Raw genomic sequence first — 22447 nt, forward strand, 5'->3', positions numbered from 1 at the left:
TAAATAAATATATATTTACCAATTATGATAAGTGGAAGGAAGAGAAAAGAATACGATGCTATGGAGAAAGAGTAACTAGTATTCATTATCTTTGTTAGATAAAGAAACATTTTTTGCTGGGGTTGAATTTTTTGGCCTTTACAGGTAATAGCAGACTGGTTATTATACAGATCTGGTTATAATAATACAATATGATATAATATAATATAATACAATAATATAAATTTGTTATTAATAAATCTTCATGCCCTCCATTCATCCATGTTACTTATTCCTCTTCAGTCCATTTCTTCCATTTTAGAAAAAAAATGTTTTTCCGTGGTACTTTGTGTATACCTCTAGCATAACACTTATGTTGTACCACATTTGTTTGTGTAGAGGTCTTTCTCACCAAGTAGAATAAGATTCTTAAAAAGCAAAAACCATTTTTATATCCTTGGGACCCCGTAGATACCCAGTGAGTCTGTTGATGGGTTATTGTAAGTATTTTTAAATTTATGAATAAATTAATAAATGAAGGAATGGACAAACGGAAGGAAGAACAACTGAGCTAGTAGCTGTGAAGTTGAGGGTCTTCGCTGCAACTAACAGTTGAAGGCTCAAGCCTTACTGGGTAGATTTCTGTAACTAACCCCCTCCCTCTCCTTCTTTCTCCCTTGTCCTCCCACTTACCTTCTGCTTGTTGACTCATACATGTCCTAAATTTTGGTAAAATGAAAAATACCATCTCTCAGAAGACTTGCAAACCTCTCTTTTTGGGCTTAATCATTTTATTGTTTTGAAAATCCAAATGTTTTTCCGTATTCTCATCTCTTCACTTATCAGATAGCTTTCAAATAATTCCAGTTTTCCAACAAGTAGCGTGGTATGTGTTACCTGGTGCAGGTCTGCAGAGAGGGAAGCCATTGATTTTGGAGAGTTGGTACACTTAACGTATTTCCATGCAGCCCAATATTATTTGGCTTATAGTTCCCATCACTAAACAAGATATCTCTGGACTGTTCTCCTCCCTCTTCATTGACATTTTTATAATGTGAAGTCCAGTGATGTGTGATAAATTTAAGCACGATGATAATTTTGTTATTTTAAAAGCTTGTCTAGGGATTGTGGCTCTTTCCTGTCTCTGGCAATCCCTGCAGCCCTGGGGTACTCCTTGACACTTTTTTGAGTGTCTGGAAGACAAAATTGGTAAAGAGCCAAAAGACAACCTTTCCCGTTATTAACCCATCCTACTAAATTTCCACTTCTTCCTACCCTCCTAGTTTAGTAAAATGGCATCTTGGTGCCGTAACAATATGCACTCAGTTTGTATAAAATGACCACGCTCATGTTACTATTGTTGATTCCTCCTTCCCTTGAATTAGTTTGCATGTATCACATAACTTCAGTATGATATATTATTAAAAAACTAATAGCTAATGAATTTGATTGAATGACAAAATGACTCAAAAAGTAAGCTCCAATCACGTCATAATTCTGTGTTATGAAATAATGAGTTTGTTAATAAGAGAAGGTGAGGAAATGAATATATCAACCCAAATATTCACACCAGTGTAGACAGACGCTGCAGTGGTGCTTGCCAACCAGGCAGTGATGCTGTTTCGCTGCAAACAGCCCAATGAAGGACCGATTGGTCTTTAAAAAAACAAAACAGTGAAATACGTTCCTAAAAATTAAAACATCTACATTATAAATCCATCGTTGCAGTTTATCATACTGATATAAAAATGAACCACACTCCGGCAGAAACACTTTGAACTGAGAAACTAAATATTTGAAGTATGTTCTAAATAAGTCAAGGGGACTGATTATCTTGTTTGAACAAACCAGCTGCTGAACTCAAGGTTGTTTGCTTTGCTAGAACAAGCCATATGGATTCTGGGTCCTGCTTGTGTTCAATCACATTTAAACTTTAACTCAAACATATGCTAAAAATGGCTTGATTCCTAGATTTAAGTCTTCAAATACATATGCCCCCTCAAAGGAAGACACAATTCCTCGTTGGGCATTCATATGAGATTAGAATAATGGAAACCTAAAGACAATTATCTGTAGCATGACAACTGTAAAGAATGCAGATTGGGTTATGTTGGCTGGTGGCAAGTAAAATGTTTCACAAGAAAAAAGCAACTTGAAATGTCTTTTATCAGAAAAGAAATGCCATGCACCTCAGAGCTATGAAAATCGTAGAAATGTTCTTCCTCCCTTTTCATGACTAGAATGTTCCCCTCCTGCCCCACCCCCATAGCACTTACCATTCTTGATGTAATTGCCTGTTTATTCTGTCAAGTCAGGGATTGTTTCCATCTTGTTCCCCATTGTCTCATCAGCGCCTGTCACTAGGTACATTTGGGGACTGAAGCTCCGTGGGTTAAGAGACCATGTCATATGCTCTTGTGCATTCCCTCAGTAGGCACACATCTATTTTCTGAACTAAAAAAAAATTTTTTTTAATCTTATTTCAGAATCTGTTTTGATAAGTTTTCAACTTTGTTCAACCATGACCCAAAGTCACGTAGGTCTCTTTTCCCCATCAGCTTTAACGTTAGGGTGACCGGCTGTCCCAGTTTGCCTGGCATGGAAGGGGCTGTCTCAGGACACGGAACTTTCAGTGCTAGAACTGGGAAAGGCTCCAAGAAACAAGGACAAGTTGGTCACCCTATTAAAAGTATAAACCTATACAAAGGCCCCTGGGGATGGAGTAGCATTTTCAGGCTTTAGAACAAAAGGAAACCTCAGAGTGGGAATCCAGCCACAGAGTCGGCTCCTCGGTTAACACAGATGGAAGCTATGATTAAGATTACGGCTGGAGTGGGAGATTCGAGTCTTTGACTAGAGGAAGAGCACCCCAGCCTGTGAGTGCAGCATGATGCAGCCTTAAATGATGGTTGTTAAGCAGGACCAGAGAGGTGAATAAAAATTCCTCATTACCAGGAATGTGCTTTGTTAGCCTAATTGCCTCTCGTCTGCACTGTATATATTTTATGCATGAACAGTTTTCTGATTTAGAGATGGGATTGATAAAAAGCTTTCAGTAAAAAGGAAAAATTGCCCTTAAAACCCTGCCCAGATGTAGCTGCATTCAATTTAGAAAGATAACATTGGGTCAGATAAGGGTCGGCTAGTTCAACAATGGCAGGGCCTGGGACTGTGACAACGCAGGATCTGGATGTGTTGATGTGACAACGGAGAGCTGGCAGAAGTTGAGACATTCCACGCCCAGCCAAGTCCCCCAAGCCATCAATCTTGGTGGCGTAAGCTGGAGATCAAATCACATTGAAATAGCAAAATGGTCTCAAAAAATTTATCATCATTTCAGATAGATTGCAATAAATATCCAGATTTGGCAGATGAAGGTCTGTGTGTTCTTTTGGTGCAAACTTGAAATATTCTCTCGTAAATAGGAAAGAGGATTGGAAAATAAATTCAGCCAGAACTGTTAAAAGTAATTAGGAAATAAGGGTTTTAGGGAAATTAAGGGTGCATTTCCATTTTTTGTTGTTGTTGCAAGAGAATATGGCTCATTTGCACCAATCTAAAGTTTAGATTTTAAAAATAGAGTAACTATCTGTTTCAAGTACTGAAAATAAAATAGAATGGAACCATCCGTTTCATCTTCTAATAAGAAGTCCACAGAGGACTTGCTTTAATGAATAAATGATAATTAGCACTTGAATTATTTATATACACATGGATACCTCTAACTTCCCCAAATCTTATTCATCCTGTAAATCTATCAAAGAAAGATGTGACATACAAACAGAAATTGTAGTCTGCTCCTTTTTATAGCTTTCTATCTGCCCGTTCAATCCCTCACCCTCCCTGTTCCACATTTTCTCATTCACTCACTCACTCATTCAACAGACATTTATTGAACACCTACTATGTGTCAGGAGATAATACTAAGTGGAGGGATAGAAAGACTTATAGAACCTGGGGTAAAATGAATTTGCCCTAAATAAACCAGTCACCCAAAAACATAATTGTTGTACAACATGGGACAGGTACCAGCATAAGAACATTGAAGGAGCTCTATGTAAGTATCATGGGGGTCGGTGACAGGCACTTTCTGTGTGTTAGTCATATAAGCTGAGGGTGTTTTTATTGCAAATTCGAAGGATGAGACCCTAAACTGAATGAATGGCTGGCTGTGCACTGAGGGGCTTTCAGCCTTGGATGAAAAAGAACAGCTACTGGATGGAAGATCCATTAATGAAATAGGAAGGTTACCAGGCTTAGCCAGGGCCTGGGGAGAAGATTCTTTCTCCCAAATCAATCAGTGGGACAAGATGTGTGTGAAGTACCTGGCAGAGGACTCAGCACGTGGGATTTTCTGTACATGTTAGTTACCTGCCTTCTTCCCTTCCTTTCCCTCCTTCCCTCCCTCTTTCCGCCCTTTTCTTTTCTCTACTCCTTCTCTATAAACCTATATAGTATATATTATAAATATGTCATATATTATAAGTATATTATAAATATAGATATTATAAATATCTATATATCTATATATTTATAAACCTATAGATGTATAGGTGTTCAGTGTTAGTGACAATTTAAGTAAAGTCAGGTTGTAGATGTCCCCTTAGAGAACTATACCGATGTCTGATGGAAGGTTCTGAAAGAGGATGCAGGCATTGATGAGATCATATTTAATTAGAGACTGGACTTTTCAGTCATCATCATGAAATAAGTTTAATTTCTGTAAAGAGGCATCAGAACGGTTCTCTTTGAAAGAACTAGTTGCAAAGAAATAGCTGCAGTCAGGGGCCAGCTCCCCGTGGCGTTGTGGTTAAGTTCTACAAGCTCCGCTTTGGCGGCCTGGGGTTTATGGGTTCAGATCCCGGGCACAGACCAACACCACTCATCAAGCCATGCTGTGGCAGTGACCCATATACAAAATAGAGGAAGATTGATACAGATGTTAGCTCAGGGCTAATCTTCCTCAGGAAGAAAAAGAAATAGCTGAAGCCAAAACCATTGACCTGCAGGCCTGTTCTTTCTGAGTAGCACAGTGCTTAAAAAAATTAGGTAGGGCGTGTATTCCCCAGTACGTATGCCACAGACCCGACCCGTCCTTATTGTCTCATTACATTTACCTGACTAGATCCTGAAGAAATTAGAATCTGCAGACCGTGGCTGAGTGGAAAGATCCTAAGCCAGGGAGGAAGGAAGCTTGGGTTTGCTCCTGTCCAATCTCCTTCCTCATCTAGGATGATTTTATCGTCATAAAATAGAAGGTCACTTCATACACCAAGATTCAGTTATTCTAGACTGTATCTGGTTAGAGAGAGAGATGTTCATGATATGTCATAAACCAACAGCAGTACTGTAAAACCAAAGAAATGTATGTGTTAAGCTATCTTGGCAGAAAACATCCATCTAATGAATGTGTTAAATCATAACCACTGGCACAGATTCAGCCCTGATAACGGTGAGATCTCATGGTTCCCCCTTGGAGAATCTGTCCGTCTCCATCAGCCCACCCTCTGCTGGTTGGTGCCTGCAACCTGTGTCCGGTGAACATCAACAGCTGGTCTTCCCCTGTGGGTCACAGGCCTGTGATGTGTTTCAGGTCCCCCCGGGGCACCCGGCCTGAATGGCTTGCATGGTTTGAAGGGTCAGAAAGGAACCAAAGGCGCTGCAGGTAAGAGAAAACCGTTTGTGAGAGACTGAACTGCAATTGGTGGACCGTGAGATGCCGCTGGTATTTCCACGTCACAAGATTTGGGGCGCGAAACTAAGAAACTGTCTTAGCTTAGAGACACAATATTGGAACTGTTTTCAGTGTTGTAGATGACATATAAAAAGGACATGGTTGGTTAACAGTGCCTTTTGTTGATATTGCTTGGGACTATCTCTCTACTGAAAATACTCTGAATTATTGCTTAGGTGGAGCTCGATTTCAAAATATTATGAATAAGAAATAAATAGTTAAGATTATTTTCATATTGTTTTAAGTGTAGTAATGCCAAATATGAGCATGTGGCTCTAATGAGTACTTTCAGCATCCCTCAATAGCCCACTGCTCAAATTACCTGAACAAATTGCTGTTATTTTTGATATCACAAAGAGGCTGACCTTCAACTACATTTTAGCTTGTTCTGTTATTTTAGTATAATAAGTAATGCACATTTGTTGCATTACTTTTTCAGATAAATAGCTCATAACCAGACAAGGTGACTGGAATCAGACATGTAGATTTGAGGGACTATAGGAAAAGGGTTAAATCATTGTGGGGTTTGAATCTGTTATTGGAGAAAGATGACATCTTAATATGGTTTGGAGGTTCTCAAGACGTCATTTAGGTCAGTTAGGATTCATTTAGTGGCTCTTCCAAATAGTCTGAAAAAATGTGTGCCCCCTCCAAGAAACCAAGGATATTCTCCCTTTCAATGAGAAACTCCACAATAGTTCTATTTACATGCCAGTTTCCACCTTTAATTTCAAACCAGTTTATTCATAATTACTTATAGTTGGATCTCATTTGGGGTTGGAGGGTTAGTATTGTCACTAAGCTGTGGGTTTTTTTTAAATCTGAGAAGTAACCACGAAATAAATCAAACCTATGGTTGACCAGCGCAATGGGTCGTAAGAGAGTAAATGGCAGATGCAGCCATTTGGATCGTGTTGCGGCCAGGGGTTGGTCTCTGCAGAACCAGCTGCTTCCCTGTCATGCCCCAATTTGGAAACAGTTCGTTTCCAGGCACCACCACAGGGACAAACAAGGAGAAGATGCAGGGCTAACGCTGTTTTCCTCATTAAGGTTTGCATGAAATGGGCCCACGCGGTCCAGTGGGACTACCTGGGCTGAAAGGGGAGACAGGAGACCCTGGGAGCCCAGGAATTTCTCCTCCAGGCCTTTTAGGAGAAAAAGGTTCCCCGGGTCCCCCAGGTAAGATGCAGCATGCTTTGCTCCTCACTCAATAACTAAATCAAAACCTTCCAAATGTAATGAAACTAACATCTGAATACATCCCTCCTCAGGGAGACCTGGACCACCTGGTCCTGCAGGTGCCACAGGAAGAGCTCCTAAGGGTGACATTCCTGATGCAGGTCCACCTGGAGATCAGGGACCTCCTGGCCCGGATGGTCTAAGAGGTATGAGACAATCATGACGAAGATGGTGACGCTCCTTTCCTTAGATGCTACCACTCTGTAGGGATGTAGGACGAGAGAATAGCAGAGTAGAAGCACCATAGCAGCCCCATCAATTTGGCAGATGGAAAAGGTGGGAGTGTGGGCAGTGAAGGGCCGTCAGGACCAGAGCTTAGGCCCGTCACTCTTCTATTTCAACTCTATCAGCTCACCCCTCTATGGCAACAAACTCTGACTTGAAGCAAGCCTTTCCCATTGCCAGCTTGATGCTGACCATGAGGGTTCAGAAGTGGCTAGCAGGAGGAATCCCACCCTAGTTGCAGGTCTCTTGCACCAGCCACATAAACCACCGCCCTGGCCCAGAGTGACAGGACCCAGGTCCGGCATATGCACAAAACAGAGTCTCTTCTTGTGCTTCCAACAGTACATTTTGTTCCTCTCATCACTTCCCAGGGACACACTCTAGCAAGGCAGTGTTTCACAAAGTAGGGTTGGATCAGAGCTGGTTGGGGAGTTGAGAAAAGAGCATGGCTCAGTGCAGTGTCCTGTAAATCAACCACATTCCTACTAGCTCATAGAACTCCTCTAGAGAGACACAAACCCACTGCCTTTAAATCTTTAGAATTTTAGTAAGGGTGGGATAAAATATTATATAATTCTGTTTTACACTGAGAACAATGAAAGGGCTTAAAAATCTGCTAAGAAGTATAGAAACTAAGTAGGAATAAAATTTGGGCTCAATTCCTATGTGTAGACACTTGTTTTCAAATAGGATTATAAATTTAATTGAGTGAACATTCCTTTCCCATCAGCCAGATTTCCTCAAAAGCCTGTCGTCTATCTATTTTGTGTGTCCATCCATCCATCCATCCATCTATCCCTTCATCCATCCACCCATCCATTCACCTATCCATCCATCATATTAAAGCAGTGAGATGCAATGCAAAGAAAAATCACAAACTGACTCTTCCAAAGGGAATAGTTCTGAAGGGAAGGAAGGCTTTGCTTGGCTTCATTTTGTCTAACAGTTATTAACAAACTATTTACACTATTTCTCAACTTGGGCTCCATGAGATATACTTGCTTTCATTTCTGATCCTGTTGACTTTCTTATTCTTTAATTCCCTCCATTCCTTGCTTACAAATCATTAAATTACTTTCCTTAAGAAGCTCTTGGGCAGCCAGCACACACATTTGTCTTTGACTGAAAGAATCTTTTTGCCTCCTCCCTGTGGTCAGGAACACCTGGGTCCCCAGGCCCCCCTGGGAGTGTTGACCTTCTGAAAGGGGAACCAGGTGACTGTGGTCTGCCAGGGCCACCAGGTCCCCCGGGCCCACCAGGACCTCCAGGACACAAAGGCTTCCCAGGATGTGATGGAAAAGATGGCCAGAAAGGTATGAACGCAAGTTTTCCCTTAATAGTAGGTGAAGACTTTCCTTATTTTGCCTATAGGGTCCGGGGTACTGAGCCACCATGAGGTAATTCCTATTTCCATGGAAACAGTGACTACATTTCCAGAATGTCCTGACTTTCCCAGAGTCCTAAAGTTTGGGTAAAAGATAGACAAGTAAAAGGAAGAAACACAAGTTCATCTTGAGCCCCTAATAATATAATTGATAATCTTCTAGGCCAGAACTGAACAACAGAAATATAATGCAAGTGACATATGTAATTAAAAGATGTAGTAGCCACATTTTAAAAAGTAAAAAGAAACAAGTGAAATTAACTTTCATACTTTACTTCATTTAGCATAATATATTCAAGTTATTATTTTAACAGAATGATATACAAGGAGTTAGAAATATTGGTGGAACCGCTAACCATGCTTCTTAACTCCCATTGCAATGGGCATAAGGGCCAAAGAGCACATAACTGAAAAAGATGAGAGAGTCCTCAGATTACCTTTTTAGACACACACAGTGGGAAACATTTTATCTATTCCACACTTATTAGGCACCTATAGGAATATAGTAGTGAACAAATTTAAACAGAGCCCCTCTTACCAAGCGCACAGTTTCAAGGTGGAAGACAGACATTCTCACCAAAGGATCGTAGGGATCAACTGAAATGATGCTCTAAGAGAAGGGACACGCTTCCGTGAGAGCTCATCAAAAAGCAACGGGACTTGGGGTGGGGTTCCAGGGAGCGCTTCCCGGAGGAAGTGAGGCTTGATCTGCACTCTAGAGAATGAGGAGGACTCCGTGGACGGAGAGGAAGGGAAGGAAGAGAATATGCGAGGCACTCAATGGCTGGTGCGGCTGAAACAGCTGAAACTGGGAGGGCGAGCAAGACGGTGGGAGGAACTCAGAGTGGGGAGGCACGTCATCCCCAGACAGCAAACCTCTTTCCTTATTTTTCCTTCAGTTCCAGTCCTGTGACTGTCTCCACGGAAAGTTCAGGATTTCAGGGCTTTTGTTCTAATTTAGTTTTGTCTTGATCATGGACCCATTTTCCTTAGTCCTTTTGAGAGATGACTGTGTTTCCTTCAGACAGAGGCAACTCTTCTCAGCCTCACAGAAAAAAGTGGGAGAATTATCCGGACTCTAAGGCTGACTTTGCTCTGCATTTTGTTGTAGTAAAGCTCTGAATTTAGTCCATCAAACTGCCATGGTCTTTATATGTTTCCTTGTAGGACCAATGGGATTCCCAGGGCCGCAGGGGCCACCTGGACTTCCTGGGTCACCTGGAGAGAAAGGTTTGCCTGGACCTCCAGGCAGACAGGGGCCCTCTGGTCCTCCAGGTAAGCTTCTGATGCCTAATCATCTCCACCCAGCAGCCTACCTGTGGCATTTTGCTTGAATATTTACTAGGAGAGTCATCTTTCAGAAAGTAATGATTCTGAAATTACCAGCAAATTCTTATGAAGTTATAAAGATTATATTTCTGACATAAAGATTATATTTATTTCAGGCTGCACCACAAATCCACATGTTTGGTAAATTAATATTTATTATCAGAATGAGTAAGTTTGAAAATTAGGAGTTGATTTTTCATATAATATTTCTAAGGTAAATAAATCTGTGTTCCCTCATACAAGAGGCAAAAGGATTTGATTATTGTATGTGAGGACTGTATATTCAATTCCTGTCCCTGAATTCCCATTGATTTTCCTAAATGTTTGATTTAACTTTTTCTGTAAAGTACATTATTTCCTATGAAGATGAAAGGCTGTTCAATTTAAGGTCTATAGACAACACGTTTGCATCATACGGTCAAAATAAGCCAAGGAAGAGCTGGAAGGGCGAACAGACAAATGTGTTTGAGATTGGCACAAGTAATATCTTTCAAGATCCTAAATCAATATTATGGTAATGTGGTATCAATTCAGAATATTTTGCAATCTCCTAACTTAGCACTCCCTAGTCCAAAGAATAAATAAACTGCACTGCTTTATAATGGATCGTAGTCCAACATGACAAAGAGCATACACTTTGATTCATCTCATATTTCCTTTCTGTGCATAACTTATAAAACTGGGTAAATTAATATGGAATTTTCAGAAGCCTTCAAATGGACAGAATTTCTATATACATTAAATTAGGGCATATTTGCTATACGGAATCAACTCAAATTTTATATTGCGTAAGATAGTTTCATTTCAGATCTTTCTAGATGTGAAAACTCCATTCCTAAATCATAGCTGTTCATGTCAGTAACATTGACGTGGACTTTTTATAAATAAGATGCTTTCATTCTGCTAGTCATGGATGCTGTCTTCAAATTATTATTTATGTTCTCCAGCAATCTCTTTCATCTTTGTCCTAATTCACAAATTTAAAATCTCTTCCCACCATATGAAAATCGTTATGCGGCCTCGTTTTTTGGCTTTGGGTGTCTCCAGGTTCCAGAGGTAAGCAGAAATTTTCTCTAAGTCTGGTTTCCAGTCATTTCTGTTCTTGGCTTTTTCACTGTACTTGTGAGTTAAACTTTGTTACATTTTTATAGATGAGATGCTGTAATTATATTAGGTTTTAATGCTTTTGCTCCCTCGTTATAGATACAGTAACCCCACATTACTGTCCCAATGCCAAGCCTCATTATAGGTTGTCAAGGCTGTGTAGATTCTTAGCTTATGTAATTTCAATTCAGGCTTAGAGTACGAGTACTTTCTCTGTCAAATGTGATAGTACATACCAATGTAGGTTTCTTTTATAAATTCTACAATATAAATACAGAGAACATCCATAAAATAAGTAGTATCAACAACATGAAAAGATGGGTCTTTAACACCCAGTAAGGGGCTATGACAAGCCTTTCCTAGCTCACCCAAAGTCCATTTTCAAGGAGCAAATTTCTTTGTGTGTTAAAATGAAAATGCCATTATGCTTTCCAACTAAGTGTTCACTTAATCCTCCATGAGGCAAAAGCAACATATTATTTTGTGTCTGGCATTTTCAAAGAGAATAAAAAGAGTTTCTCAAAAGAAGACAAGAAAAATTGTGAATGCGTGCGTTTATTCTATTCTTTCCAGGCATCTGTTATTAACCCTAATGAAAGTTGCCCTAAATACAGATGCCATATATTATTTTTAGCGCCCTTAAAAGAGATTCCTCGGCCCCTTTCTTTTAGCTTCTGGTTTATTAAAAAGTAAAGAAAAGCATAATCAGAATTTTTAAAAATCCTGCTATTTCAAATGTTTATATTTAAAAATTAAAGTTGGGGGCCAGCCGGGTGGCGCAAGCAGTTATGTGTGCGTGCTCTGCTGCGGCGGCCCGGGGTTCGCCGGTTCAGATCCCGGGCGCGCACCAGTGCACTGCTTGTCGGGCCATGCTGTGGCGGCGTCCCATATAAAGTGGAAGAAGATGGGCATTGATGTTAGCCCAGGGCCAGTCTTCCTCAGCAAAAAAAGAGGAGAATTGGAAGATGTTAGCTCAGGGCCGATCTGCCTCACACACACACACAAAAATTAAAGTTGTATATTTAATGAGTTTTCACTTCAATCCTTTTCATATCTCTCTTTGACTATATGTATAAACTCATTTGAAGATAACATCAAAATCCTAAATATGGAGGGCCAGCCCGGTGGCATAGTGGTTAAGTTTGCACACTCTGCTTCAGTAGCCCGGGGTTCGCAGGTTCGGATCCCAGGCGCAGACCTATGTACAGCTTATCAAGCCATGCTGTGGTGGCATCCCATATACAAAAAACTAGAGGAAGATGGGCACAGATGTTAGCTTAGGGCTAATCTTCCTCAGCAAAAAGAGGAAAATTGGCAACGGATGTTAGCTCAGGGCCAATCTTCCTCACCAAAAAAAAAAAAAAATCCTAAATATGGAGTACCAGCCAAATGCCCACTCCTCTTTTCCTTACCTGCTTCCTCCATTCCACCACTACTAGTGAATTACCACCATAAGTCACCAGGTTATTCAAGGGAAATAGAAAATATTCACATGCATCTCTCTGAAGTCACCCAGAGTAGAAGAGCCAGGTTTTACATGAAACTGTACATACTATAACAATATATCCAAGTCTGGGGGCTGGCCCTGTGGCGTAGTGGTTGAGTTCGGCGCACTCTACTTTGGCAGCCTGGGTTTGTGGGTTTGGATCCCAAGCGTGGACCTATACCACTCATCAGCCATGCTGTGGAGGTGACCCACATGCAAAATAGAGGAAAATTGGCACAGATGTTAGCTCAGGGCTAATCTTCTTTAAGCAAAAAAAGAGGAAGACTGGCAACAGATGTTAGCTGAGGGTAATCTTCCTCACCAAAAATAAATATATCTAACTTGGTGTTACTTGTGGTTTCATACAATATTTTACAAGAGATTAAGTTCCAAACAGCTTATAGGGTTCAAGTCCATTTTGCACAGGCACATGAATTACTATGTAGACAACATTGTAGTTATGGCCACATATTCTAGGGTTTTCTTGCTGCTTTATCATTGTTGTTCTTAAAATTATTTTGCACATTTGTATGAACTTTAAGCTAATAAAGGATGTGTTTTAAAATCTGTTGCATTTATTAGAATTCACCATGCAGAGGTTAAGAGTTCTTAAGGCAGGAGAGTGTGGTGGTTATGAACACAGGTTGGGAGCCAGGACATATTGGATTTTAATCTAGACTCTGCCATGTGTTAGCTGTGTGACCCTAGATATGTCACTTACTTACCTGAGCCTGAGTTTTCTTACCTGTAACATTCTAATAACAGCAGCCCATACACATAGGCTTGTTGGGAGCATTTAATAGTAAAGTAGTTAGCACAGGGCCTGATTTAGATAAAGCATTCAGTGAGTACTAGCTGTTATCATTATTGGTTAGTGTTATAATTATTTCTTTTCCCTTATGGAGTGTTTGCAGGGTGAGTGAATGAAGCTTTAGAAAAAATGTCTAAAAGATGTGAACATAACCAAGAAGAAAAAAATTCCAAACTTTGAGGCAGTGGTTCTCAAAGTGGGATCCCCAGATCAGTACTATCACCCTCACCCAGGAATGTGCTAGACCTGCAAATATTGGGCCCCACCCCAGACCTACTGACTCAGAAACTCTAGCCCCTAACAAGCCAGCCAGATGATTCTGATGTGCTCAAGTCAGAACTACAGCTTTACCTTGGTGCTTCTCAGCCCTGGTTGACATTGGAATCATCTGGAAAGTTTAAAAAATTACAGATACCTGGGTCCCACTCTCAGAAATTCCTGTTTAATAAGTCTAGATGGGGTTCTGGCATGAGTACTTTTGAAAAGCTCCCCAGCTGGGTTGATTGTCTAACAGAGCTTCAGGGCACTGCCTATACAAATTCATGGGCTATGTCCTATACAAATTAAGCCAGTATTTCTGGGGCTGGACCCATGCATCAGTATATTTTTATAATTCCCCTAGATAATTCTAACGTGCACTCAGGGTTGAAAGTCATTGCTTTAATGCCTCTAGCAATCCTGAAATTCTATCTGATTGAGTAATGGACACTATGGAAACCCACCTGGCTGCAGTGTAGAGTCATGAATTAAAAGGACATTAAGCTAAGTGTTAGGAACCTACTGGCACCTCTCCCGACGCTGTGGCTGGTACCCCAGTAAAAAGTGGGCCCAAACGTGGGAAATCTTGTGAAGGTCACCAAATTATTGCTACCTTAACCAAGCTTCACCGTTTCATACTTCTTTTGCCTCCCCTGAGAGGCACTCATTCACTCACTCACTCATTCGGTCACTCATTCATATATTTAACAAAACACTTTCTGGAAGTTTTTCACACACCCTGCAGTGACCAAGTCCCAGCTTCATGGAGCTTATATTGGGTCATTGAACATTCTGGATAACATTGCAGCGTAAGGTCAGAAGCCCGTCTAGCTTGAGAATGCAGAAGGAGCTTGTTCAGAAGCATTTAAATCCATCACACAAGTGTGATTCCATTTCAGGTGAACCAGGGCCACCTGCAGATGTGGATTCCTGCCCCCGAATCCCGGGGCTTCCTGGGGTACCAGGCCCAAGAGGACCAGAAGGAGACAGGGGGCCCCCTGGAATGAGAGGCCCCCCAGGACCAGGTACAAGCCTCACGCTGATGGGTCATTATTTGCATCATATATTGCTGCAATGAAAATCTAGGTGTTTTGCTACATAATTTTTTATATGGAGCCTAAACAACTGTGAGGATGAAGCAATGAGAATCTCCTTCCCCTTATATATTTTTTCTACATTTTTCCGAAGGTTTAATCACGTACTAACTGAATTGACACATCGCTTCTATTTTTATGTTGAATTCCTACTTAAATCTTTTATACCTGGGCAGCTTTTGGACGTGAGTTTTTGAAACCTCTTAGCACAATGGAGTAGATGCTCTATTAATAGTCATTAATAGTTGTTGACTTGATTCTGAATTGAAAACAATTCAATTGGGGCTCAGTGGAGCAGAAACAGCCTACAAGAAGGGCGAAGAAGGTTTATCACGTGGAGGAGGGAGAGGGAAAAGGGGGCAGGTTGCTCTCAATGATGGCCACGTTCATTTCATTGATTTGAACATTGCTCAGTCATTGTCAAGGCAGAAAGATCCTTATTTAAGTATTTAAACCAAACCATTCCTTTAAAAAGTGTCCTCTACATGGTTTATTTTCTCTTAACATATCCCCACCGCATTGGATAATTTACAAAGAGGTTAGGGAGTCCGGGGCTGGTCATCTAGAGGTCACTGATCTCTTCTGACCAATTGGCAGTGCCCATAGATAACCTGTGTGCAAATTATTCTATGATGCATGATGCCATTCCTTTTTCCATTTTTCCCATTGCCCAGCAGTGGCTTTGGCTCTTTTTGGTTCAGGGCCAAAGGAATTGGAAGTAGAACTGAATTTTGCACCACCTAATTTCCTCGTGTTTCCCCAAACCCAAGTATCTAAGGGCCCAAGAGATGTCTCCCTCCACTAGAGTCTAAGTAGTTCTTGGGTAGAGTCCAGAACAGCTCTGGAGCCTTCCTCACATTAGTATGGGGATTTTGTTGCTTGTATTTGCTGCACTGCATCTGTGTTTGTGCACTAAGTTAACTGGGTGTCAATTGGAGCAACTTCCTTTAACAGCCCACGAGCACTGGGAATTGAGAGCAGTTACTTCCCTTTTCTTTGGCACTCACTGCATGGATAAAGCTCTGTCAGTCAGTATAACTTGTCACTCAACCCTATTTTAAAACCAAGCTGCCTCGTTGTGTATATATTTCCAATATTGAGGGCCCGGTCGCCCCACCCGTGAAAAAATAACTTTCAAATGGAAGATGTGGCCTAGAATGGGGTTCTGCAAATTCAATTCAGTAAATACTTCCAGATCCCCTCTATTCTTTATAAAGTATGGTAGTAGGTGTTGTGGGCAATACAAACGTGAGTAAGATGTGTTTCTCCCCCCTCCAGGGTCTCACAACCTCATGGCAGATATAGGCGGCAGAAAATAAGTCCCACTAAATAATGGGAGATTATAATTTGTGTTTTAAAGGAGTTCAGGCAAAAGGCATCAGGAGAATGGGACAGGGAGAGATGAATTCCAGTGTGGAGGATTACAGGACTACTGAGACCCCAGCAAGAGCTGGCAGTTGAGCAGAAGTTTTAAGGAAAGTTGGGTTTGAGGGACCAGAATTGTCCAGCAGGGAGACGGTAGGAGCACAGATGGGGCAGGTTAGCCAATAACCTGGTAACTAAGAGTCAGCTACATCCTTGCTACTCAAAGTGTGGTCCGAGGACCAGTAGCAACTCAGGCCACGCCCCAGGCCTACCAAATTAGAATCTGCGTTTTAACAAGATCCCCAGAATATTTGTATGTATGTTTAACTTTGAGAAACCCTAACTATATTATATGAATGCTGTCTTTAAAAGAGTCAGCTAAAAGTGACACCTTCCCTAATGACTCAGTCATAGCTGTAGGTTAAAGTCACTTAGAGAAGCTTGAAGAGATGCTAATACCCTGGGCCTCATTCCTGACCAATAGACTGCAGAGGGAGGCAGAGCCTGAGTATCAGTGTTTTGACTGTATTGGGCAGCCAGGGTTGAGACCCACTGCTTCATCCCAACATCAAAATTGAGACCAGATGGATGGTTGGGTTCACCCATTGTGGTGGCTTTGGAAAATAACCAAAGAAAGTAACAAAGAAGAAAATAGTCCAATGGGCAAATTCTGTATACTTTAACTCAGTAGTTGTCTTGTGCACATACAAGATTCTCTCTCTACAGATTGTGAGCTTCTGAGAGAAGCCAATAGTCTATGTGGACCCAGGTGTGACCACCTGTCATCTCTAATTCCTCCTGACTTGGGGTTGGATGGGCTCATCCAGCTGCAGGTGGCCACAGAAGGGCCATCTCTGGCTTCCTGTGCCATCTCCTTATTGATGTCACCGACCCTGCCTGTGGGCAGTGGGGATACCCCGAGACCAGCCTTGTGCCAAAGAGTGTGATTGTTCTGTTAAAAATAAGAGTGCACCGTCTTTCCTGCGAAGCGTCACCCATTCTTCCCTATGGTCTCCCAGCGTGGGCTGCACTGGTCCATGGCCTAGCTTCCCAGGAGCCCCCTTCTAAGCTGTTGCTTTCTTCTGGGCCCCCTCTTCTCTGATGTGGGCTCCCGGCTCTTGTTATAAAGGACTCCACTTTGTCGGCAATGTATTCTTTGGTTCCCTCTCCCTGTCTGTTCCTGCTGGCCACCCTGGATACGCTGGCCATACTGTCCAGTTACTAAAGAGTGACAAGTCTATTTTAAGGGTCTGGAGTGGCCCAGCCCTGACTGACTTGGGTCATCTGCAGGGCATGTTGCTCGCCATGCATCCTTTTCGGAAGGCAATTCTTTCAGCAAGGTGTGAGAGGTTGTATATACCACCCCCAAGGTTGGTTGTGAAGGATCAGTTGCCACTAGGAAGTACCATTTAATATGCCATTGTTGGTTTCTTCCTGTTTTCCCTTCAAAACCTCTTTCATTGCTGAGCTGATTTTGTAACAAAGTCCTGCAGCTGCTGTCCATGTAGAGAACAACAAACTTCCGGCTCTTTCCTAACCAGTCTGCGTGGGTAATGGCCACACTAAGTATAACTTGCGTCTGTTGAGAGTCCTCCACCATGGAAGGTCTAATGCTTTTCTACTCCCACGTCTCTTTGATCTGCAACATCTCCTTCCTGGGTGGCCCTCAAAGGCTAGCTTCCTGTGATGAACAGAAAGGTGGTTTCCATTTTGGTTTGAACTGTTACTGCCTAATGGAAGTACCCACATCCTTTATGTTGTGTTTATCTTCAAGATAACACGTGGCCTTCTCACAGGAAGTAATCCCTGGAACATTGGAGGGCTTTTAGGTGTAGTTCTATTCCTTAAAACCAGTTCCAAGTAGAGAACAAGTCCATGTGGTGGAAAGCTCTGGGCACAGAACTTGGGTTAACAAAAGTCTTCCTTCCTGTCTCTCAGAAACATCCACCTGACAATTTTTCTTTGTCTTCCCCTAAAGGGAGCAAAGTATATATTATAACATCTGGTGGGGGAACTCTTTTCCCAGATCAACAGTGATCTCACCACACGTTGATACTTCAGGAGGAATGCCTGCTGCCTTTTCAGTGATAAGCCCATTCGCTGGTTTGTCCGCATTTAGGCAGCCCTTTCTAGAACAGCACAGTGGCCGCATGTTGTAATCATCTCTTTGGGTGGGTGAGATGAACAAATGCTCTGAGATCACTGTTGGGACCTTATGTTCCTTCCAAAATAACAGATATTCTCTTTGAAACTGGTGGAAAGAGATGCGCCAACTTGCATACAGCAGCGCCATCCAGATAGAGGAGGTTTCTGCCCAGTTACAAGAAAGGAGAGGGCGTCTCTCATCCAGATGAGGAGGAGAGGTCCCTTTCTCACTTACTGCATGAAAACCATGTAGAGAACACAGTCCAGGCACTGCATGACATTCCAAGAGAATTCGTTTATAATCGGGGTGAGAAAGCGAGACAACAGCACCCCGAAAGCCAGGAACACCCGAACGCCCATACTGAACATAGCTTAACCGACATAGGGTGTGGTGGGGAGGGACTGGCTGGTTGTGGGGACATTCTCGGGCAGGTGATATTAGAACAAAAATTTAAAAGCAGTGAGGTGTGGTGGGGCATGCATTTCAGATGGCTGCAAAGAGGGGGCCTGTGTGAGAGAAGGAAGTCAAGTGAGACATCCACCTGTCACCTGAAGACAGCAGTCCCCTGCTCTGAACCTCAGGTGGCTCCCCATGCCCTTGAGGAACAAGTCCAAGAGTGAAAAAGAGTGAAAGCTACTTAAGTGAGCCCTCTTTGATTTAATGGTTGGTTTTAGGCTAATTTTTGGCAGAGAGAGAGGACAGAAAGGGAGAGAGAGAGAAAGGGAGAGAGAATAATAGGTAGAGACTGGAAACCTCGAGAGGACTAGTAATTCAGGGAATTAGGGTTAATGGCAATAAACCCCCCACAGACAAGGACCATATCTGCAGCTCTGACCAGAGGAGATTGTGGCTAATGATGTCTTAGCCAAAAACAACCCAACACTTAAAGAACCCCTCAAGGATCAGTATGACTGCTGCCAAGTCCCCCAGCTTACACCTTCCGAGGAGCACACCTGAGCTCTGTGGCTGTCACCAGGCGAGTGCTCGGGGGTGATGGCACTCTACACGTGGCCTGCCTGGGCCTGGTTCCTCTCCACACGTGATCAGCTCTGTGGCCTCCCTGAGCCTCAGTCTCCCCAGTGTAGTCTGGTATAGGAGAGCACCTAGTCATATGGCTGCTGGGACGACTGAATCAGATAATCCATGTAGAGGGATTAGCGTGGTACCTCACACCTTGTAAACACTCAATAAAAAGCTATTTTTAAAGATTGCTGCCCTTCTCTTGCTCCAAATTTCATTTGACCCCCAACTGAATCCTATTAAATTACATTCATTCTTCTATTCAGGCTTCTAAAAAGTTATTATTAAGGAAAATAATTGTAAAAGCCATATATGTTCAATGTAAAAAAAAAAAGTCAAATATTCAATAATATGAAGAACATGTGAAAACCTCTCTTTCAACACCTCCCTAGTTTGGCTTCAAATGCTGGCTCCGCCCCCATTACTGGCTCACTGACCTTAATTAAGCAAGTCACTTGACCTCTCAGAGCCTCAACTACCCCATTGCCAAGTGGAGATGGTCTAATCCCAACTTCACGTAGCTGGGAGGATGAAATGAGCTAATGCAGCAGAGGCAAAACGGGAAGCCCAGGGCTGGCACATGGTGTATCTGCAGTAAATGCTAGCGGGTGTCATGTTATTTTCATCACTGCCATCCTGGACTTTTGTGCAGGGTGCAAAGGAGAACCCGGGCTGGATGGCAGGAGGGGCGAGGATGGCATCCCTGGGTCTCCTGGGCCTCCGGGACACAAAGGCGACATGGGAGAAGCCGGCTGCCCTGGAGCACCAGGTAAAGAGTTTGTTTCTCTTCTTTCCCCTGCCACAGTAGATCTGAGAACTGTCTACAACATCCCTGGCCTCTCAAGCAGCTTTCCAAACTTATCCTATTAAAAGCATTTGCCTTAGAAACCAACTCACCAAGTATTAAGGAGATGGAAGCCACAAGAACAGAACAGGGTGTATCTGCAACGTTCCTGTTGATACTCAATCATAAAAACGAGTCAAAGCCCTGTCTCCAGTTTAGTATTTGCCCAAATGACTATATATTATCATAAAAGGCTCAGCCATTTCAAATGTTCACTTTTCCGAGGTCAGCCCGGCATTTGCTGTGTGATCACTGTTGAGAGTCTGTGCTTAAGATCCTGGGGATGGTGGGGGTGGTCTCACCCTTTACATCTGGCTGAACTGCTTGGTCTCTAGTTTTCTGAATTCACTTCATCTTATTGTAGAGCCATTGATAAATTTATACAGAATACAAGGCTGTTTCTTAAGGAAAAAATGTGGGAGTGGGCATTGGGTGAGGGGAGAGATAAGACACTTCAGAACAGAAATTTGAAATATAATGCACCAGGCAACACGTTAGGCCCCAGAGACCCAAAGACTCCAAGATACAGTCTCATCTTTGGAGAGTATTTGGCAATACCAGGTTAGTAATAAGAAGGAGCGAAGAGGGCTGGGTGGGGCCTGCAGCAAAATAGAACCTGCAGTCTGAAAGCTGCACTTCAGCTTCGACCAGTTGTTACCATGTAGAAATGCAGGCCCAGGGTTCCCTACACTCTGCTCGTCAAATCCAGAACCTCAGCTTGTGAAATCTTGACAAGTCAAATCAAACACATGAGCAGGCTGATTCAGTTCACTTTGTAACCTCGGGTTTACAGTGTAGATGGGGAGAGACTGCCAGTCTTCCAGAAACATGTTTAAAAAAAAAAAAAAACCTTTGGTTTTAAAGTCTAGCTTCACCTTTTGCTCTTGGCAATTAGAAATAGCCACTGGGCTTCTGCAATAAGCCAGCCCCTTAGAGACGCCAAAGGAGACAGACCCTGTCCACCTTCTGTAGAACTGTTCATTTCCCATCTGCCAACAAGAATTCTAGAACCAGACATTCCTTCCACCTATCTCCCTCAAAAAAGAAGAGATGCAAGTCATACATGTGGACCCCAAGTCCTTGTCCTTCTTAGAATGTAACTGACGATGTGCAGCACCGTGAGACGGGTCTGGGAGGGGTAAGAGAGACCGACTTTGAGAATCACCTTCTCAGATGAGCAGGCTCCCAGTCCAGTCTGACAAGGCTGGGAGATCACACATGGAGTGTGCCATTACCTGCTTCTAGTTCTTTCCTTCTCAATGCTCATCACTTTCTAATGTATTTCATAATTCACCTTTTTATTATGCTTATTATCTGTCATTTCTCTTCAAGTAGGATGTCAGCCCTGGGAGGGAAGGGATTTTTCTTTTTTTTTTGTCTGTTGTTATGCTAATGTAGCCCAAGCACCTAGAAGTTGCTTGGAACAAATACTCGATGAGTGAGCTGTCTGTATATATTGCAGTTGTGTGAGGGGGGCATTCCTGGGAGTGGGCTGTGGAACGCAGAGCACCAGAACAGAGGTGCTCAGAAATGTTTATTAACCTGAACTCCCTAAACTGCCTTCATTGTTTTTTCTTATTCCTCCAGGTCCCCCTGGGCCCACTGGGGATCCTGGGCCCAAAGGGCTTGGCCTGGGATACCTCAGTGGCTTCCTCCTGGTTCTCCACAGTCAGACAGATGGAGAGCCCACCTGCCCCGTGGGCATGCCCAGGCTCTGGACGGGCTACAGTCTCTTATACCTGGAAGGACAGGAGAAAGCTCACAATCAAGACCTTGGTACGTATCCGGCACAGGGTCACCCATGTCCATCACTTAAGAGCAAAACTTTAGGGTAAATTTTATGGATTCATCAACATCTTAAATGATCACTCATCTTCTACGGAATTTTTGTTTTTAAAGTATCATGCTAATTCTCAACAAATTCTGTTAAACCTATGATCCTATGAGGTGCCAAAGAAGCTCATTCTGGCTGCCATTATTATTATCTGGCTTGGTATTAGTTCACAAAAAATGATTCTTCCTCAGTAAGTTAAATGTAACTCTGATATAAAATGCAGTTTTTACTTCCAACTGTAAATTGTTGAATCAGGACACGGTCAGTTCCTGTGTTTACGTGTAAAATGGTGTGTCGATAGCACCCTGATGATTGTCGGGGTGGCATTAGGCAGCACCAGCTCCCCACCCTAATCCAATTTGTTTTTAAGTTCCAGACCTTTAATTTGAGAGTCATCCCTTGGTACTTGTCAATTTTCAAGAGTAGATTTGTAAGCTGCAGGGACTGATTTCAAGCCACGGGTTTAAGGGCCTGGGTGCTGGCAAACACTGTTTCTCCAAGATAATGGTGGTTGGGGTGGTGGGTGCAGGAAGGACATGCCGACAGGGACAGGCGACCGTGAGGCGAGTCTTGTCACAGCTCTCACTGGGCCATG

General features: G+C 42.5%; 1 protein-coding gene across 1 annotated transcript in view; it reads left to right on the forward strand.

The window, feature by feature from the left end:
- Positions 1-22447, forward strand: part of COL4A4 (collagen type IV alpha 4 chain) — a 120598-nt gene that overhangs the window by 93073 nt on the left and 5078 nt on the right. The window contains exons 38-46 of the mRNA XM_087424752.1: positions 5573-5644; positions 6764-6892; positions 6985-7098; positions 8335-8490; positions 9729-9836; positions 10938-10946; positions 14449-14574; positions 19827-19943; positions 21606-21794. Coding sequence (XP_087280878.1) covers positions 5573-5644; positions 6764-6892; positions 6985-7098; positions 8335-8490; positions 9729-9836; positions 10938-10946; positions 14449-14574; positions 19827-19943; positions 21606-21794 — 1020 coding nt within the window. The remainder of the gene's footprint in view (positions 1-5572; positions 5645-6763; positions 6893-6984; positions 7099-8334; positions 8491-9728; positions 9837-10937; positions 10947-14448; positions 14575-19826; positions 19944-21605; positions 21795-22447) is intronic.

The sequence above is a fragment of the Ceratotherium simum genome, chromosome 37, assembly GCF_057802395.1.
Source record: "Ceratotherium simum simum isolate JZ-2026a chromosome 37, ASM5780239v1, whole genome shotgun sequence".
Classification (NCBI taxonomy): domain Eukaryota; kingdom Metazoa; phylum Chordata; class Mammalia; order Perissodactyla; family Rhinocerotidae; genus Ceratotherium; species Ceratotherium simum.